This window comes from Engystomops pustulosus, chromosome 1 (genome assembly GCF_040894005.1).
Source record: "Engystomops pustulosus chromosome 1, aEngPut4.maternal, whole genome shotgun sequence".
In the NCBI taxonomy this organism is placed as follows: Eukaryota; Metazoa; Chordata; class Amphibia; order Anura; family Leptodactylidae; genus Engystomops; species Engystomops pustulosus.
Window position 1 is genome coordinate 243,800,263 of NC_092411.1, and position 16,882 is coordinate 243,817,144.

At 39.7% G+C, this 16,882-nt stretch overlaps 1 protein-coding gene across 5 annotated transcripts in view; it reads right to left on the bottom strand.

Annotated features, from left to right (window-relative positions):
• STOX2 (storkhead box 2) overlaps positions 1–16,882 on the bottom strand; it is a 142,066-nt gene that overhangs the window by 54,096 nt on the left and 71,088 nt on the right. Inside the window, exon 1 of one of the 5 annotated variants that reach the window (XM_072123169.1) lies at positions 5,331–5,391. The exons of 3 other annotated variants lie outside the window; for them this stretch is intronic. In XM_072123169.1, coding sequence (XP_071979270.1) covers positions 5,331–5,358 — 28 coding nt within the window. In that variant the 5' untranslated portion in view covers positions 5,359–5,391. Of the gene's footprint in view, positions 1–847; positions 901–5,330; positions 5,392–16,882 lie in introns of those variants that run through there. One more of the 5 variants, XM_072123186.1, reaches the window with a different exon arrangement.

Here is a 16,882-nt window from a genome sequence, read left to right on the forward strand (position 1 = left end):
AAAACCAAGCTTTGTGATTTTTTTTAATGTAGACTGTATATAGTAATGTGCACCCCTTATACACGGTCATGGCACTGCACAGCTCAGTGCACAACTATTTTAACCCCTTATTGCCTGGATACTGATAACGAAGTATCAGTAAATGTCCAAATTCTTTTCAAAATTGAAGAAGTGCCAGGTTTTTTTTTCAGAACAACAGATCGAGTTTAACCGGATGAATTAATAATTCCGTTTTCGGGCAGATCTGTGCACTTTCTAGAAGATCTGTACTCTCAGCACATGTACTATGCACATTTATTAAGCGTTTTAATTTTATATACGGTAACAAAGGTAACAAATTATACAAACTCAGCCTTGCTACATTTCTAAACATTGTCAATGACACAAAATATGGGAATGGATGTGGAAATGTGTAAGGACTGCATTGCTCCGCTCTGGAATGTGCAGGGAATAGCTTGAGCCGGACGCACACACACACACATGGACCCCTCTTGCTAGCAAATGGTTAACTTCTTAACCACATGTATCCAATTGAGGAGGTTGAGACATTGGCTCAGATGATTAACTGCAGCTAACACAAAGGAAAAATGATGTCTCTATCATAAACACAGAGTAACAGGAAGAGGGATATTCTGTTACCACCAATCAGGGGAGAGACAGACAACTAGACGGATTTGGTCACATGGAATCTGTTGCTAAAGCTCCAGAGCCTCCCCTGCAAAACAACAAAAGCAGCAGGGCCCCCCCCCCCTCCAAATGTGCCCACATGCCGGATTAATAATCTTTCCACCAACAAGCCTCCTGTACCGTTACAATACTAGAAACACTGTATTTTCTGGTGTCTTACCCATGATCAGGGGATATAAACAGGGCAGGCAGAGCACTGAGTGAGTGGAAGACTCATACTGATGACTCCTGTAGCCGGCTGGGGGGCGGGATGGGAACTCTGGTGACAATTGTCTGCCTGCCAGTGTCATTGGTTACCTAATTACACAAAAAGCTTCCCCCTCCTCCCTGTTAAAAACACATGGTCAAGTGACACCTATGGTGGGGGAAGGGAAGATCTTGTAAGTCTTTTCAATCAAATACTGTAAATGCCACTGAAAAAGGAAATAACACTTAGAAATTATGGAAACAATGTAAAGCTCTTCAAATATTTACAGATAGTCACTTCTCATATTATATAGGGTGGATTTTATGACTTTTGTGATCTATTATACATTTAAACCAAATTTTATGTTGTTATTTTTTTTCCTATCCTACATTTTGTTACATATTGTAAAAGAATAAAGAAGTTTGTAAAATGTATAAATATCAACGATAACTCAGTTCATCAAATGCAGGATCCCTTTAAGAGCACACTGGTGTATTTTATTATTTTACAAATGGTTGTTCCTTAACCCCCCAGGGGCAGGGCACCGTCATTCAAGGCTATTTGGGAGGTGCTAGTCTCCCAAATAGTAAGACTGGACAACAGAGGGTTCACTTTGAAGCCATATCCATGGTGCTCAATTTGCATATAAATAAGCATTAAGATTTTTCTGTATTCAGACTACAGATTTTCTCGAGTCCATGTTCACATGTTGCATTTTTAAACTCAGTGCAGTGGGAAGGAGCTACGCCTGAACCCAGATGGTTAGACCTAAAAGCTTGTGTTTGGGAACTAGCAATATATGTTTTTGCTGTTAACATGGCAAGACTTGAGTTATAAGTTCATGACTGCAATCGTTCTGGTCTAAAAGCATCTGCAAAACAAATGCAAAGTGTGAATGCAACCTACAAGACATTTCACCTACATGGCTATATGCTTAGTTTACATGTGACCCGGGAGATAACAGTCTAACCTCTTGGCTGATGCAGAGAAAAAAAAGTCTAAATTGTTGGGATTGTCCCAACTAGTACATTTATTACTGCCTGCTTAGATGACCAGCAATCACTGGATCACGGCTCTTGAGGCCTTGTACCCCCTCCATAAACATTAATCCATTCAATATCTTTGTACCAGCCATTTAAAGCTTGATGTTCTACTATAACTTAGTGTAGTAAACAGAGTCCTCTTATATCATAGACCCATTACTAAGAGAGGTCCAGTGGGACCAAAAATGTCCACATCAACTTTACCAACATCTGTTACATAAGTTGCCCATGTGCCTTTACTGCCTCAATAATAATCCAAGAATGTTCAAGTAATTTAGGATTTGTGCCCTCTGCAAACTCTCTGTGGATCTTTCTGAACATGTCTGAGCTCCGATTAATAGGAGAGGCCAGCAGCAGGAGACCAGAGATGAGCGGACCCGAACTTTCCATTTGGTTCAGGGATCAAGTGTGCCCTGCGCAAAGCAGACATATTGGCGGATTGGCTGCCGAACAAACAAACCAACATAGTAACGCCCCTAGTAACTAGCCATGGCTTAGACAATATGTCTGGGTTGAGCAGTGCACACCCCAAACCTAAACGTTAAGTTCTGGTCCGCTCATCTCTATTTAGGGTTCAGCCTGCTGGGAGAGGTTAGACGAGGATAGACTGAAGGAGTAAATGGGAAGTTATGTATAAATGAAGAGGACAGCATGGTGAGAACAGGAAAAGGTCGCCGCTCCAAAAGAAGCAGGTACATATACGTGCAGAGGTATGTGTAATGGAAGAGATTTATTGAAAAGTGGCCAACCGCTTTAAGAGTCACCTAAGTATAAGTGGAAGTTCTTTTATGTCCTTTAAGGAAAAATAGCAAGGTTATTGCTAGTGCATTAGGCACATATTTTGGAGGGATAATGGCAGTTGCAGTGTAGTAGGGTAGCCGGAGCAATATTGGAGGCAACACATCAGCCACAGTACAACAGTCAGAGTATTGGCAGCAAAACACGAGTCGCAGTGTTATAGGTGGCACAGATGGCACAGTGTGGGGGAAGCTCATGGTTCCACTGGCAATGGGCCCCATATTGGCAGTAACTAAGCAGGCATAGTATTCACCAGAGCTGTGGAGTCTGAAACAATTTTGCTGGAGTCGGAATTGGGATAAAATGTACCGACTCCACAAATATTGTTAAATTTCCATTGTGTCTGTTGTATTCCTGATCAAAGGATTAAGACCAGGGCCATAGTGATCCAAGGGCCATATTGTCATACTGCTCAACTTTCAGGAGCCACATCAGTAACCAGTACACTAGATGCACCAACAACCACAGTACAGAAATGATAAATGCCACAGTACAGCATTGAATAACACCCCAGAAACCAAAAACTGCATTCACAGCAGACAATAATAGTACTGGCGACCACATAGCCGGCTTAACATAGTGGAGACTCCCAGAGCAGATAATAATATTGAAGACTCCATAGCAGACTAACAATACTGGAAATGTCGTTGAAGACCATACTGATGACCCCCAGAGCATATAACTAATAATACTGGAGACCCCAGAGCAGACAAAAGATTTATAAATCCTCTCCTTTCCTAGCTCCTTCTCCTCTCTGCACCACACTGCAGCTTCTTCTCTCCTCTGTGTCTCATGGTGGTTGTATGCAGCGTCATCAGGACCAGGGGATAACTGCACCAGGAGCAGGAGAGTCCCGGGAGCAGTATACTGCAGCTGACAAGTACTAACCTCTTCTGGGTTTTCTATTGGGGATGCTTGGGAGAGGACACGGTAGCAATTAGACTTCTCAGCTGCACTCATCGGCCTCCTGCACCAACGAATGCTTCTTTCAGTTATGGAAATGCTCATTGGACTCTGACTTTCAGCAGCGTGTGGACCGCAACTAATGGATTGACCGGCTGTATGTGGCCTGTCAGTGTGCACCCCTGATCCCCCTTTTAGTTGCGATGAATGTGTGCTACACTATATGTACATGCTCAGCACTGCTATAGTGACCAGGAAAACAGGACTTTGGAGTCGGAGTCAGTGACCATTTTGGTAGAGCTGGAGTTGGAGTCAAAGTTCGAAAGAATTGACGAGTCGGAGTTGGGGGTTTTGCTTACCGACTCCACAGCCCTGGAATTCACAATTGGAGTAATGTTGAGGGGCATAAAGCATAGCATTGGATGCAACAAAGCAAGAATAGTATGGATTATAACATAAGAGGCACAGTAATGGGTGCAATTTATGAGTCAAACATGCAGATGGGATACATGGCAGTCTGGGCCTGAAAATTCCTTTATTTATATAGTGCACACAGATTACCCAGCGCTGCACAGAGCTTGTCACATCAGTCCCTGTCCCCATGGGGCTCACAATCTAATCAACCTACCAGTATGTTTTGGAGTAAGGGAGAAAACCGAAGGATCCGGAGGAAACCCACACAAACATAGAGAGAACATACAAACTATTTGCAGATGTTGACCCGGGGAATTGTACCCAGGTCCCCAGTACTGCAAGGCTGTAATGCTAACCACTAATTCACAGTGAAAAGACATTTTAGAAGAGGCAATGCAACACCCAGTACAGAAGGTCCCATATTAAGAACACTCGACTTACATACGACCCCCAGTTACAAACGGACCTCTGGATATTGGTAATTTATTGTGCTTTAGTCCTAGGCTACAATAATCAGCTGTAACAGTTATCACAGGTGTCTGTAATGAAGCTTTGTTAATCCTGGTTCTTATGACAACCCAACATTTTTTAAATCCAATTGTCAGAGAGACCAAAAAAGTTCTGGCTGGGATTACAATGATAAAATATACAGTTCCAACTTACATACAAATTCAACTTAAGAACAAACCTACAGACCCTATCTTGCATGTAACCCGGGGACTGCCTGTACAGGATCTTAGACAGCAATATCCCTAGACATGTATATTGGAAACATGCTTTCAGACCAAAAAGGTTAAAAACAACACTAAGATTTGGAAAAATGATGCAGCCAAGACAAATGACCACTGGTCACTGCCTACTACCAGTACTGTACACAGAGATAACATGATCTAGGTGAGTATATGTCCTTATTACATCTCACCAAACATTACATATTTGTAGAAACGAAAGAAATCCAGCGCAGCGTCTTTCGTCCTCATATAAACCGTCTTTATTAGTGTTACAGCATGTAGTACATCTTATCCTGTTATTTATCCTGTGTTATTACCTGATGTACTGAATGCTGTAACACTAATAAAGACGGTTTATATGAGGACGAAGGACGCTGCGCTGGATTTTCTTTCCTTTCTGCATTTTCTGCCTCAGCCTTGGGCATTGCGAGCGCGGCTCAACAATCTGATCAGGTCGGGTGAGAGGAGACGACTTCCTGGTTGTCCACTTCCAGCAAATAATTTATATTATCATTGTAATGAAAAGTTATACAATTCTCCAATATACTTTCTGTATCAATTCCTTACTGTTTTCTAGATCTCTGTTTGCTGTCATTCAACAGGAAGCTTCATTGTTTACTTCCTGTGGATAGACACCGATCCCTGGTCATGTGATGTCACACAGGTGCACAGTGCGTTGGAGAGTAAACAGAGTTGCGTGATACAATGAGCCGTGACCTCTATGATATCACATGACCAGGGACAGATTTCAATTGACAGAAAGCACACAAAAAAAAAATCCTATTTAAGGACGGCAAGCAGAGATCTAAAAAAACGTGTCATTGTATTTACTGATAGTGGCCAAACCCTATGGAGCATGCAGATTTCTCTACAGTCAATTTTAATAAGATAACCTACAAATATTAAGAAAAGAACTATTGTTAAAAAAAAAAAAAATAATACAAATAATAAAATAAAATAGTAATTTTGCTCTTTAACAAATATACAACAAATACTGCAGCACACACATTTGCAGTTGTCTAAATGCAATTGTTCTTCTAAATAGGGCAGATTTACAGTAAGGTAACGTGCTGCTTTATGATAACCTTTGCAAAAAATTGTCATACATTATTCAACTTGCTTGTCATGAAATGTGTTCTGCAAGCAAGGAGATAGAGGACGGAGCACAAAGTGTTGCGCTATGCATGATGACACCAGGGAGAGCTCCGCCACTATTGTAATGCGCCGAGGAAGAGACACAGTATGGTGTGGGGAGGGGAAAGCCCTGGGCTGCTGGGGATCAGCCAAAAACAACAAAAAAATCTGCTACAGAAACTGATCGACTGTGACAGGCAGTGAACAGGGATCTCATTCATTAAAAAGCTGCTCATTGAGCAAAAATTATTGGTTATAGCAAATAGCTTTTTGTATAGGATGTGGTACTTGCAAGACACCAAGTCACAATCTGGCCACAAAATATTCTAATAGTATAACTTGTATAACTTAGGAGTAGACAGTGTCAAGCTGTATACCACTACACAGCAGCACAAAAAACTTGACCTGTTATTTGCTTTTTGTGGTTTTCCTATAAACACCACATATTCTTATATCTCATATTATTACATTTATGCCCAATACAAATCAAAGAAAAAAGTGCCTAAAAAAAGAGACGGAAAAACATGAATATTTTACATTGATCCAACACTCCATCATTTTAACCCCTTACTTTACAATTTTACTCCTATAACTTAGTGATGGTCAGTGTAATATTCCAGGGTACGGACGAGGACTCTCTAAGCAGACACATTATGATCCATCTAGTTCTGTGAGCTGGCAGAGTGGTTAAATTATCAGGGCACAGATGTAAATAGACTTTTATCTGGCTCCTGACTGTACTAGTATCTGACACATAGAAAGAGATGAGACAGATGAGATGCACGAGATGCCTATTACATAGAGGCATGACTGACAGACATTTACACTGTCAGCTCTGCTACATATTTGTTCTCACAGATATGTGCCTGCCTCCCCCTTCCCCCTGATCACTTAGCTGCCTGGAGTTTGGAGTTTGCAGCTTCTCTTTCCTCACTATGTGCTGTTTGCTGGCAGGAAGTGAATCAGTGTATGTGTCGGTGTGAACTCAGGGCTGATCTGCAGGGGGCGTGGCTACAGGCACAAAACAGAGAGAGACATAAATCTCAGCTGCACAGTGTCACAAAGGAATACAAGATGGTTGCCCAACCCTAAGTCAGAAGTGACAGAGTCGTGTCTAGGGGCAACTGAAATTGTGTACACCAGGACTGATAGAGACAGGTTGGAATTATATCTGTGAAATTCTGTATTTTTGTTAATAACAGTGAATTAGAGAATGTGCCATTTTGTTATCCTGAGTACACCGAGTACATATAAGAATCTTGTCTTTGTGGGAATACCCCTTTAAACATGTGCATATGATGGCCTATACTGCACACCCAGTCACACATCTTTTTTGATAAGGGCTTCTTTATTTGTGTTTAGTTCACCATGATTTTCACTAAGTATTTTTGTAACTATAATGTGATCAAAGTTACACTAAACACACAGCAGGGGAATTTTAGGCATTGCACTAGCTCAATGTTGAAATGGGAAACATTTTTAATTAGAGTAAAAATGAGCGCAAGGATCATGTGACGCTTTTGTGTAGGCTAACAGAATTCAGACCAAACAGTACATTCCAGACGTGTAGTGCAATGATATATGAGCCAGATCAAATGGACTACACATATGGATTGCAAATTGTAGACCCCCAAAAACAAAAGCAATTTAAGCAACATGCCTGGGGTGGGAATTGTTAGATTTGTCTCCACCTATATCATCCACCTTCTAGCATCACCTTCACTATGGGGTTACCCCTGACAAACAACCAGACCCATTATTCCAAAAGTTTCAACAATTTTATTACTCTTTATCACATGATCTGTAAATCGCTGTTGAAAAGGAAGCCGCTATATATAGGAGATACTTATTTCTTTACTCCAACTAGTAGCGATATCAGTAAATAGTGGTGTACCCAACGACATGATAACATTACTATCTGTGATGTAACCTGTGATCCAACCTGGATCTATAACCAGAACGGAGACCTGCGTCACCATCACCTGCCCCATACAACTTGGATGCTGACTTTAACCCCCAATCTGGCAGTAACCAATTAGCCTTGTATCCCCTTTTGGGCTAGGTTGACAATTGGGTCATTCATTTGTATGGCATTTATTCCATCGCAGACTCCATTGACTTTCTGTGTCAATTTCCTGGAAAGTAAAAGGGAAGGTGCGTCTCTGAAGTCCCACTCTGTGTAGGGCAGGTCATGGGGGACTGCAGTCCCTGAGGTTAGACCCCCAGTTATTTATTCCCTATACCGTGGACATGAAATAAATCTCTTTAGTAGTAAAATCCTTACAATCAGTCATTTCCCAATTATAATAAAAAAAGAACGGTGTTTTTTTTTTCATCAAAAATGTAATCACGAAACCTCAAACACAAATGTAACAGTAACCCAAGATGTAAACTGAAACCATTATAATAATAAGGAAGCGCAAGGAAAACAAGGTATTAATTAAACTGCGCTTGAGAAGAAACCACAAGTAATGGAGATAATACAACTGCTATAAAATACTAACTGTGACAATGTTATATTCAGAAACCAAATGTCCCTGCATGTTCAATCCTGCTTCAGTCACTTCTACTTTTTTGACCAGAAAAGCTCCATGACAACTTTTCAGAATGGGCATAGAAAATCTGACCCATGAGCAATGTAGCGTTATAAAGGCAGAACTGTCAGCAACTGAAAATGACTGTGTTTATTTTTATATCTTCTCTAGAACTATAATGAATACTTCTAAAGCACACATGTACACCAAATCTGGCCCAACAAGTCTGCTGTATGTATAAAAAGGACCTAGCGCCACAACAACAGAAATTATAGTTTTTGTGCCACAGCAAAGTCTTCCTGCACTTGTAGTCTATTGGTGGCAAAGCAGGGTCACAAACTTCGACCTCCACAACATAACATGGAGGTGGAGTCACTGTGTACTGCTGTTATCAATCAACCAGATGCCCTCAGTATTTGAGATAGTGCCTCAAGGTATTTCACAATTTGTTCAGGCTTCTAGTTGTCTACAAAGGCAATATAAAGTCTTACAATAACAAACAGCCTTTTGATATGTGCTCAGAATTTATTTTTTGTCATAATTTCATTCTGTAATTATTTCTTCAAGATATAAGTATTTTTTTTGTTTACTTTTGTGTGACTTACCCTTAGGTTTGTTTTAGGCAAGTGTGAGCTTTGTTTGTCTACGAATCCGGCTATTACCAAAACTAACCCAGTAACTGGGTCTGGATTTGCAGAAGCAATATTAAGCCACTATTAAGCTTGGCATAACCCCTTAACCAAGGATATGGTTCATAATCAACCACATAAAAATCTTTTCAAAACCATAAATCGGGAAATAAAATATATATACAGGCGGTTCCCTTCTTAAGAACACCCGACTTACAGACGACCCCTAGTTACAAAAGGTCCTCTGGATTGTGGTAATTTACTGTACTTTAGCCTTAGACTACAATAAAGACATATAACAGGTATCAAGGGTGTCAGCAATTAAGCTTATTGTTAATCCTGGTCCTTATGACAACCAAACATTTTTAAAATCCAATTGTCACAGAGAACAAAAAAATTTTGCCTGGGATTACAATGATAAAGTATCATGTTTCGACTTGCATACAAATTCAACTTAAGAACAAACCTACAGAATCTTGTAAGTAAACCGAGGACTGCCTGTAAATATTGTTCTACATTCTGTTTGCAACCAAACTAATTTATAAAATAGAATAATCCTCTGATCCTCCCAAGTACAATATATGAATTTGTATTTGACCGGGAAGGTGTCAACAGAAAATGACCTAAATTTTTATGTTAACCATAACTATTTAAGGAATTTTTAATGCTTAATCTTTCGTTAATAAAAAGTACTATAAAATGTAAGAGTTAATGAAAAGTCCTGCAAATCTCACAATAGACAGTAGGCTTGATGATAGGGCTGCCAATTTCTAATTCTGTAGGGGACTGCTGAGCAGAAGTCACCTCATTTACATCACAGACAAGACTGATACCATTACAGTAGAAGATAACAACTCCATAGAAAACTCCATTATTGCCTCCACTACCAACAACAGATGATATCTTATCTACACCTCCTATCTGCACAGAACATGCCTAAAAACTCTCCATAGATCCACGAGTCGGCTCCAGTCCATTGCTCCCTATGGCCATGAGGTTTCTGGCCTCAGGCAAGATATCAGACATCCACATAAAAATAAAATTTTTTGATATATGGTTATAATGAGTAAAAAAAAAAAAAAAATTTGTGCCGCATTCTCTTTAAAGACGACTTGTGAGGCCTGTTTGGGACCCTAAACCAACTACAGGTCCTTATAGACCTGTGGTTTAGGGTCACAAATCAACTTTTTTTGAAGCCTATATGTTAAAAAAATAAAATTAAATACAGGCGGTCCCCTACTTAGAACACCTGACTTACATACGACCCCTAGTTACAAACGGACCTCTGTATTTTGGTAATTTAATGTACTTTAGCCTTGAGCTACAATAAAACAGCTATAACAGTTATTAAAGGCGTCTGTAATTAAGATTTATTGTCAATCCTGGTTTGAATGACAACGCCGTATTTTTAAAATTCAATTGTCACAGAGACCAAAAAAAATTTGACTGGGGTTATATAATATTATATAATATACAGTTCCGACTTGCATACAAATTCAACTTAATACCAAACCGGCAGAACCTATCTTGTACGTAACCCAGGGACTGCCTGTACTCACCTAGATGTGAGCCCGATGAGACACACACCTAAAGATCTTGCGCCAGCATCTCCTCTTGCAATGCGGGAAGTGAAGCCGGGACAGCAGCGCCAGTATCCGAAGTGAATAGGGACTGTAATGCTCTAATATCAGTTGCCAGATCAGGCTCCGAGGGAACGGGGAAGGAGGAGAATATTAAGTTTTTGTTTGTTTCCCGAATGCTTAAAGATCATACAGGGAGATTTGGGACGCTAAACCACCAGTAAACAAGGAGATGTGTGTGGTTTAGTGTCCCAAATCACTGACAAGCTCCCCTTAAGTTATGTAATCACTCTCCCCATTTTTAAATTAAGAACCGTATTAAAGGTAAACTCTGCTAGAGAAAAATATGACTTTGTTAGATGGTTTCTTCCTTACCTTATCTAACTTCTTCACTTGGCTAAAGGAGTTGAACCAAGCTTGATTGTTAAACCATATCCATAGGGTATGTAATAGCTTATTGGTCGGGGTGTGACTGCTGGGACCACCATGATCATGAGAATGGGTTTCCTATTCCTACTAAATGATGATGCAGCAGGTCAAGCTTACTAACTATCAGAAACCATCTCCAGCACCCTCAAAGACAATGGGCACAACCCAGCGCTCTGCTCAGCAATTTGCAAAACACACTAAGAACTGAAGGAGCAAAAGGACAATCAATTGGTGTGACCCCACCAATGATATTATTATCCTCTAGTAACATCCATCACGACCAAATATACTTATCTGTTTCTTATGATTTGATCTCTTGGCCAACCTTATAATATTTTTGCAAGGATTGCAGTATAAAAATGCTTAGGTCCACCCCGATATTACTGGATATGAGATCTTAAGTTGCATTTTCTCTGCAGCAATATGTCAACGAAATAATTATTTGTAAAATATTGATGGTTTTAATCTTCCCATAACGTAATGCAGCACATTGTGGCTGTACATCAAGTTCACGCAGAGAATACTGGAAGCCGTAGTATAATAGTAATTGGATATCCATTAATTGTCCACTAAGGCTTTACATCACTGCTATATACTGCAGACCTATGAAATGCTGGAGTCTGCAGCCCCACAATACGCTACATCTTGTAGGCTCTAGTCATCTCTGCAGTCTGACTCCAAGTGCAAAGCATGTTGTCACCTCGTGAAGTCATCTGTAATAGGAGGCCCTATGCCAGAAGATTACTCACCAACACTCTGCAATCCACACTGCAGCTTGGCACAAGGTAAAAAATATGCCTTAGCAATTATAAAGTAAAATTATTACGAGAATGAGCAGCATATGCCGGACACACATGGGCTATAAAAATCACTACGGATAAAAGCTGTAAAAATTTTAAGTAAAATTCAACTTAGCGCATTGACGTCACTTACTGACAAATACGGTTTTCCAGTCGAGGCTATAGGGTGTTATAAGGAGCGGTTTTGTACCATTTCATTTGCCCATAGGGAATAATAAAGGAAGTTTTATTTTACATCATGTAACTTCATATGGCTTTTGTTCATATAATATTATTCCTTCCTATATATCTGTATTTTCTGCATAATAGGAGTTTCCACAATTTTTTTTAATGTAACAAGTACACCAAAAGTTGTCGCATCGTGTGGCCAGATTAATTGTACACCAGGAAACTGGCACAAGTTATAGCAAATCCCATGGCAAGCCGTGGCCTATTCCATTCCCCTCCCCAACCAATTTTGTAAAGTGAGAAAAAGTCACAGTTCCTTGGGCCAGGACTTATGACTTTTTCATGTTTAAGCCATGATAAATGTATATATATGTATATATTTCACAATAGATGGATATGTATACAGACATATAGAGAAAATGTCAACATGCTGAAACTGTGGCCTTTGAAATTGATGGAAATATGTTGGCCTCACAAGATCTGTTTCAGGACCTTTGAGGGTTCTTCTAAGGTCCACAAAGACAGAGAAGGGCATCTTCTATTCCCCAGGAAGCTTGATTCTAATACCATAAGCCCAGGGCCCATGACAGTCTTGACCCGCCCCATGTCGCATTACCGGTCACATTACCCTTTCATAATATCTGATGTAAATATGGAATTTGCTACATTCCAGATTCACTCAATGACCCCTATTAGGTGAATCTGGAATATTGCACATTCCATATTTACATCAAATGTTATGAGAGGGTAGCAGATTGTTTAAGTACAGATACCCTTCTGTCTCACTGTGTGGCTACTGAAGAAGAAGCAGAGATGGCTCAGTACAGCTACCTGAGCCAGGAGCTCCCTGGTGTCATTGATAAGACTTACAGTTCACTTTGCTTCTCTAATGCACTGTACCACCTGTGTAACATCCAAGTATAAATACTAGTGTTGATTGGGGAGGTATGCAAGATGGGAAACATATGCTGTAATGTGGGATTCTGCAAATATGATTTCATCCTATGCAAAATGTTTGCCGTATTTTACGTAGATTTAAGAGATCTACAGCATAGTAGAAAAAAAGCATATACTTAAAAATCGGTCGCTTTAAGTTTTTCTGCAAATTCTCAGTCATATTACCAACTCTCAGATCAGTAGTAATAATAGTTTTATCTACAAAACTATTTTCATTTACTGATTCTTATTCATTTTTTCTCTTCTGGTCTCTTGGCAGTCTTGGATAATGTTGAAGCAAACCTGACACCAGGAATGTTATTTTTAGCTGGTGAAAGGTTACAATAGACTATTCTATGCCGATTTTAGAAATGCCTTTGTCAGTATTCTGAATTCTGACACTACTTTATAAAACTTCATTTCACATTACCTGGCTACCTGCAGCAGGAGTCCCAGGGGTAGGCAGCTGCAGGCTGTGTCACAATCTCCTCCACACTTTTCCAGCTCCCGCACCCCTCCCCGCTTCCTGTGATGTGCATCGAGCAGGCAGGGAAGGGAGGGGAAGGTGTGGAGGAGAGTAAGAATGCATCAAGGAAACTGAGGCACAGGCTGCTGCAGCTGTCCCTTGCGCAGAGCTCCCCACAAGCTACTGTTAGCCAGGTCATACGAAATAAAGTTTTATGAAGTAGTGTTAGTATTTAGAATGCTGACAAAAGCATTTTTATAATCAGAATAGCATAGGCTATTAAACCTTTGAGCAACTAAAAATGACATTCCTGGAGCTTTGCTTCAATACTGTCTAAGAAAATGCATATGGGAAAAAGACATACATGATATTTTCCACAATATGAATGAACAGGTCCTAGAAAATAATGATTTACTTTGTGATCCTTTTCTAACTATAGTCCATTAAAAATAAAATGTAAAAAAAAACGGCTGCAACTAGATCGATGACTTATTTTGCAAAGTGAATTTCGGTTTTTGAGGAGATCTCCTAAGATTCTCCTCCATGACTTGAGGTAACAATCTTTTATGACCTCGGCTGAAGCTTGGTTCTGCCTCACAAAACAAAGTCCAATTATACAAGTCCTTTTAACTCATAGTAAGGTCACCAATCATACAAGTCCTACAAACTCATAGTAAGGTCTCCAATCATACAAGTCCTTCCAACTCATAGTAAGGTCACCAATCATACAAGCCCTTCCAACTCATAGTAAGGTCTCCAATCATACAAGTCCTTCCAACTCATAGTAAGGTTATCAATCATACAAGCCCTTCCAACTCATAGTAAGGTTATCAATCATACAAGTCCTTCCAACTCATAGTAAGGTTATCAATCATACAAGTCCTTCCAACTCATAGTAAGACCACCAATCATACAAGTCCTTCCAACTCATAGTAAGATCACCAATCAAACAAGTCCTTCCAACTCATAGTAAGGTCTCCAATCATACAAGTCCTTCCAACTCATAGTAAGACCACCAATCATACAAGCCCTTCCAACTCATAGTAAGACCACCAATCATACAAGTCCTTCCAACTCATAGTAAGATCACCAATCAAACAAGTCCTTCCAACTCATAGTAAGGTCTCCAATCATACAAGTCCTTCCAACTCATAGTAAGACCACCAATCATACAAGCCCTTCCAACTCATAGTAAGACCACCAATCATACAAGTCCTTCCAACTCATAGTAAGGTTATCAATCATACAAGTCCTTCCAACTCATAGTAAGGTCACCCATCATACATGTCCTACAAACTCATAGCAAGACCACCAATCATACATGTCCTACAAACTCATAGCAAGACCACCAATGATACAAGTCCTTCTAACTCATAGTAAGGTCACCAATCATACAAGTCCTTCCAACTCATAGTAAGGTTATCAATCATACAAGTCCTTCCAACTCATAGTAAGGTTATCAATCATACAAGTCCTTCCAACTCATAGTAAAGTTACCAAACTTACAACTCCCAACTCAAAAAAAAAAAAAGTTGCCTGGATGTATAGCAAACCGAACAATGGCTCGCTACTACTGTGGAAAACAACAAAAGTTAATGTTCTACATTTCTTGCCAGGTAAACACCTTGTCATAGTGAAATATTTACCTGTCAAACAAATCTGGGGATTTTTTTTTGCTCATATGGCAGAAAAACATTTAATTTAAAAAAAAGAGTAAAAAAAAAATCACCAAAAAAAAAAAAAGTCACCAAAGCCATTATTTGTGATATTTAACCGAATGTCTAGCCTAATAATGATAATAATAGTCATTTCCTTGCTGCGTTACCTATCTGGAATTCCAGAGCCATAGCCGGAAAACCGGTCTCATGTTTCTCCCACAGTTGAAATTCTCAGATTTCTCTTTCTCTCCTTTACAGATGATATCAATCTGCACTTGGACTGAACCAGTCCTAATACATATGCTTGTTATAAATACAAAAGGTTGTTTCTTGCTGGCTGAACGTCTGGATGTCTAGATACTATTAATATTCCCATTTTGAAAAGTACAGTGTTCTGCAAATCCGTGGGAAACTTTGTTGAATATGTTCTAGAAGACTTTACGATGATAATAATGCACAGATCTGCTCTTGGGACTGTGTATTGTGGTAGGACAATGGCAGGAGGAGGCTTTGCGTTGGCGAGCAGCTCAATGTCAAATTAACAATGTTTAAGAGGTGTCGGGGTCAGCTGCCATAGCAACAAGGTTAAAGAAAAAAAGTTTGGACAGAAGATCCTAAAAATTGCATAGGATTTCTATTTACATCTGACACAAAAATCTAAAAGAATACATGCCTCCATAGAGGATGGGGAGAAGTAGATGTCAATAGAGGCATGCTGTTATTTCATGTGATCAGATACATACATGGGGAAAATATGGCACATTTTAGGGGGGAAAAGAACTTAGATGACATCAACTTGGTCACAACATAAATGTAACGCAAGGCACTGAGTAAAAAAAAAAAAAAAAAAAAATCAGGTGGTCCCCAAATAGAAGTTCCATACAGCAGCATGTCCTAGCTGTGAGACCTGTCAATCAGTAACAAGGAGTCAGGGCAGTGCCCGAGAAGAAACAGAGCTGTCAGCCAAAACAAGGGGGTGTGGTGGACTAGCCGCCAGGGACAAAAGAGTCATATGCATATAATTTGCAAATAAAAAAAACACGTCTGTAGTAAAAGGTACAGTGCCTCACTGGCAGCTATTTTTAGCTAATATGGGGAATACCCCCTTACCAGAAGGTATTGTTGGTGTAGGGAGTAACAGGTAGGGGGTTGTGACAGGTCTTCATAAAGGAAAAGGGGGGGGGGGGGAGATGTGCATACATTAAAATACAAGGCTCCATGGGGAGTTTGGGTGATGTGTTATGGAATATGATTGTGCTTTATAAAGATTATTATTATACATCTGTTTTGCACCTCAATGCAGAGAACACACAAGATCAGCGAGGACCACCAAAGAGTTTTAACGTGAGATGTAAATAATTTTTATCAGTATTTTTTCTTATTTTATTACTTAAATATATTTTACCATTAATAACAATTATCTCCCATGGATAGGGTAGAGGGCAAGGACCCTTTGCAATTAGGAAATTTCCATGTAAACAGAATAGAGCTGCCATAGACCACTTTTCATAGAATTTTATTGCAGTGGTGCTGAAGCATGAGCACTACTTCTCTATTTACAGTACTTGTACACATTTATGGACCCCTGTTCTTCTAATAGAACATGCTATGCCTGATCTGGTGGAGAAGGGGTAAAAGTCATCAGTGGGACAACCAATTTAATTTCTTAAAAAGAAACCTACCACCACAGATCTACCTATAAAGGTAGATTGGGTGGTAGATGCATCTATTGGACGTGAGGATAGCCCTTTTAAGGGCTAATCCTCATGTCCCTGCAATCTTTTT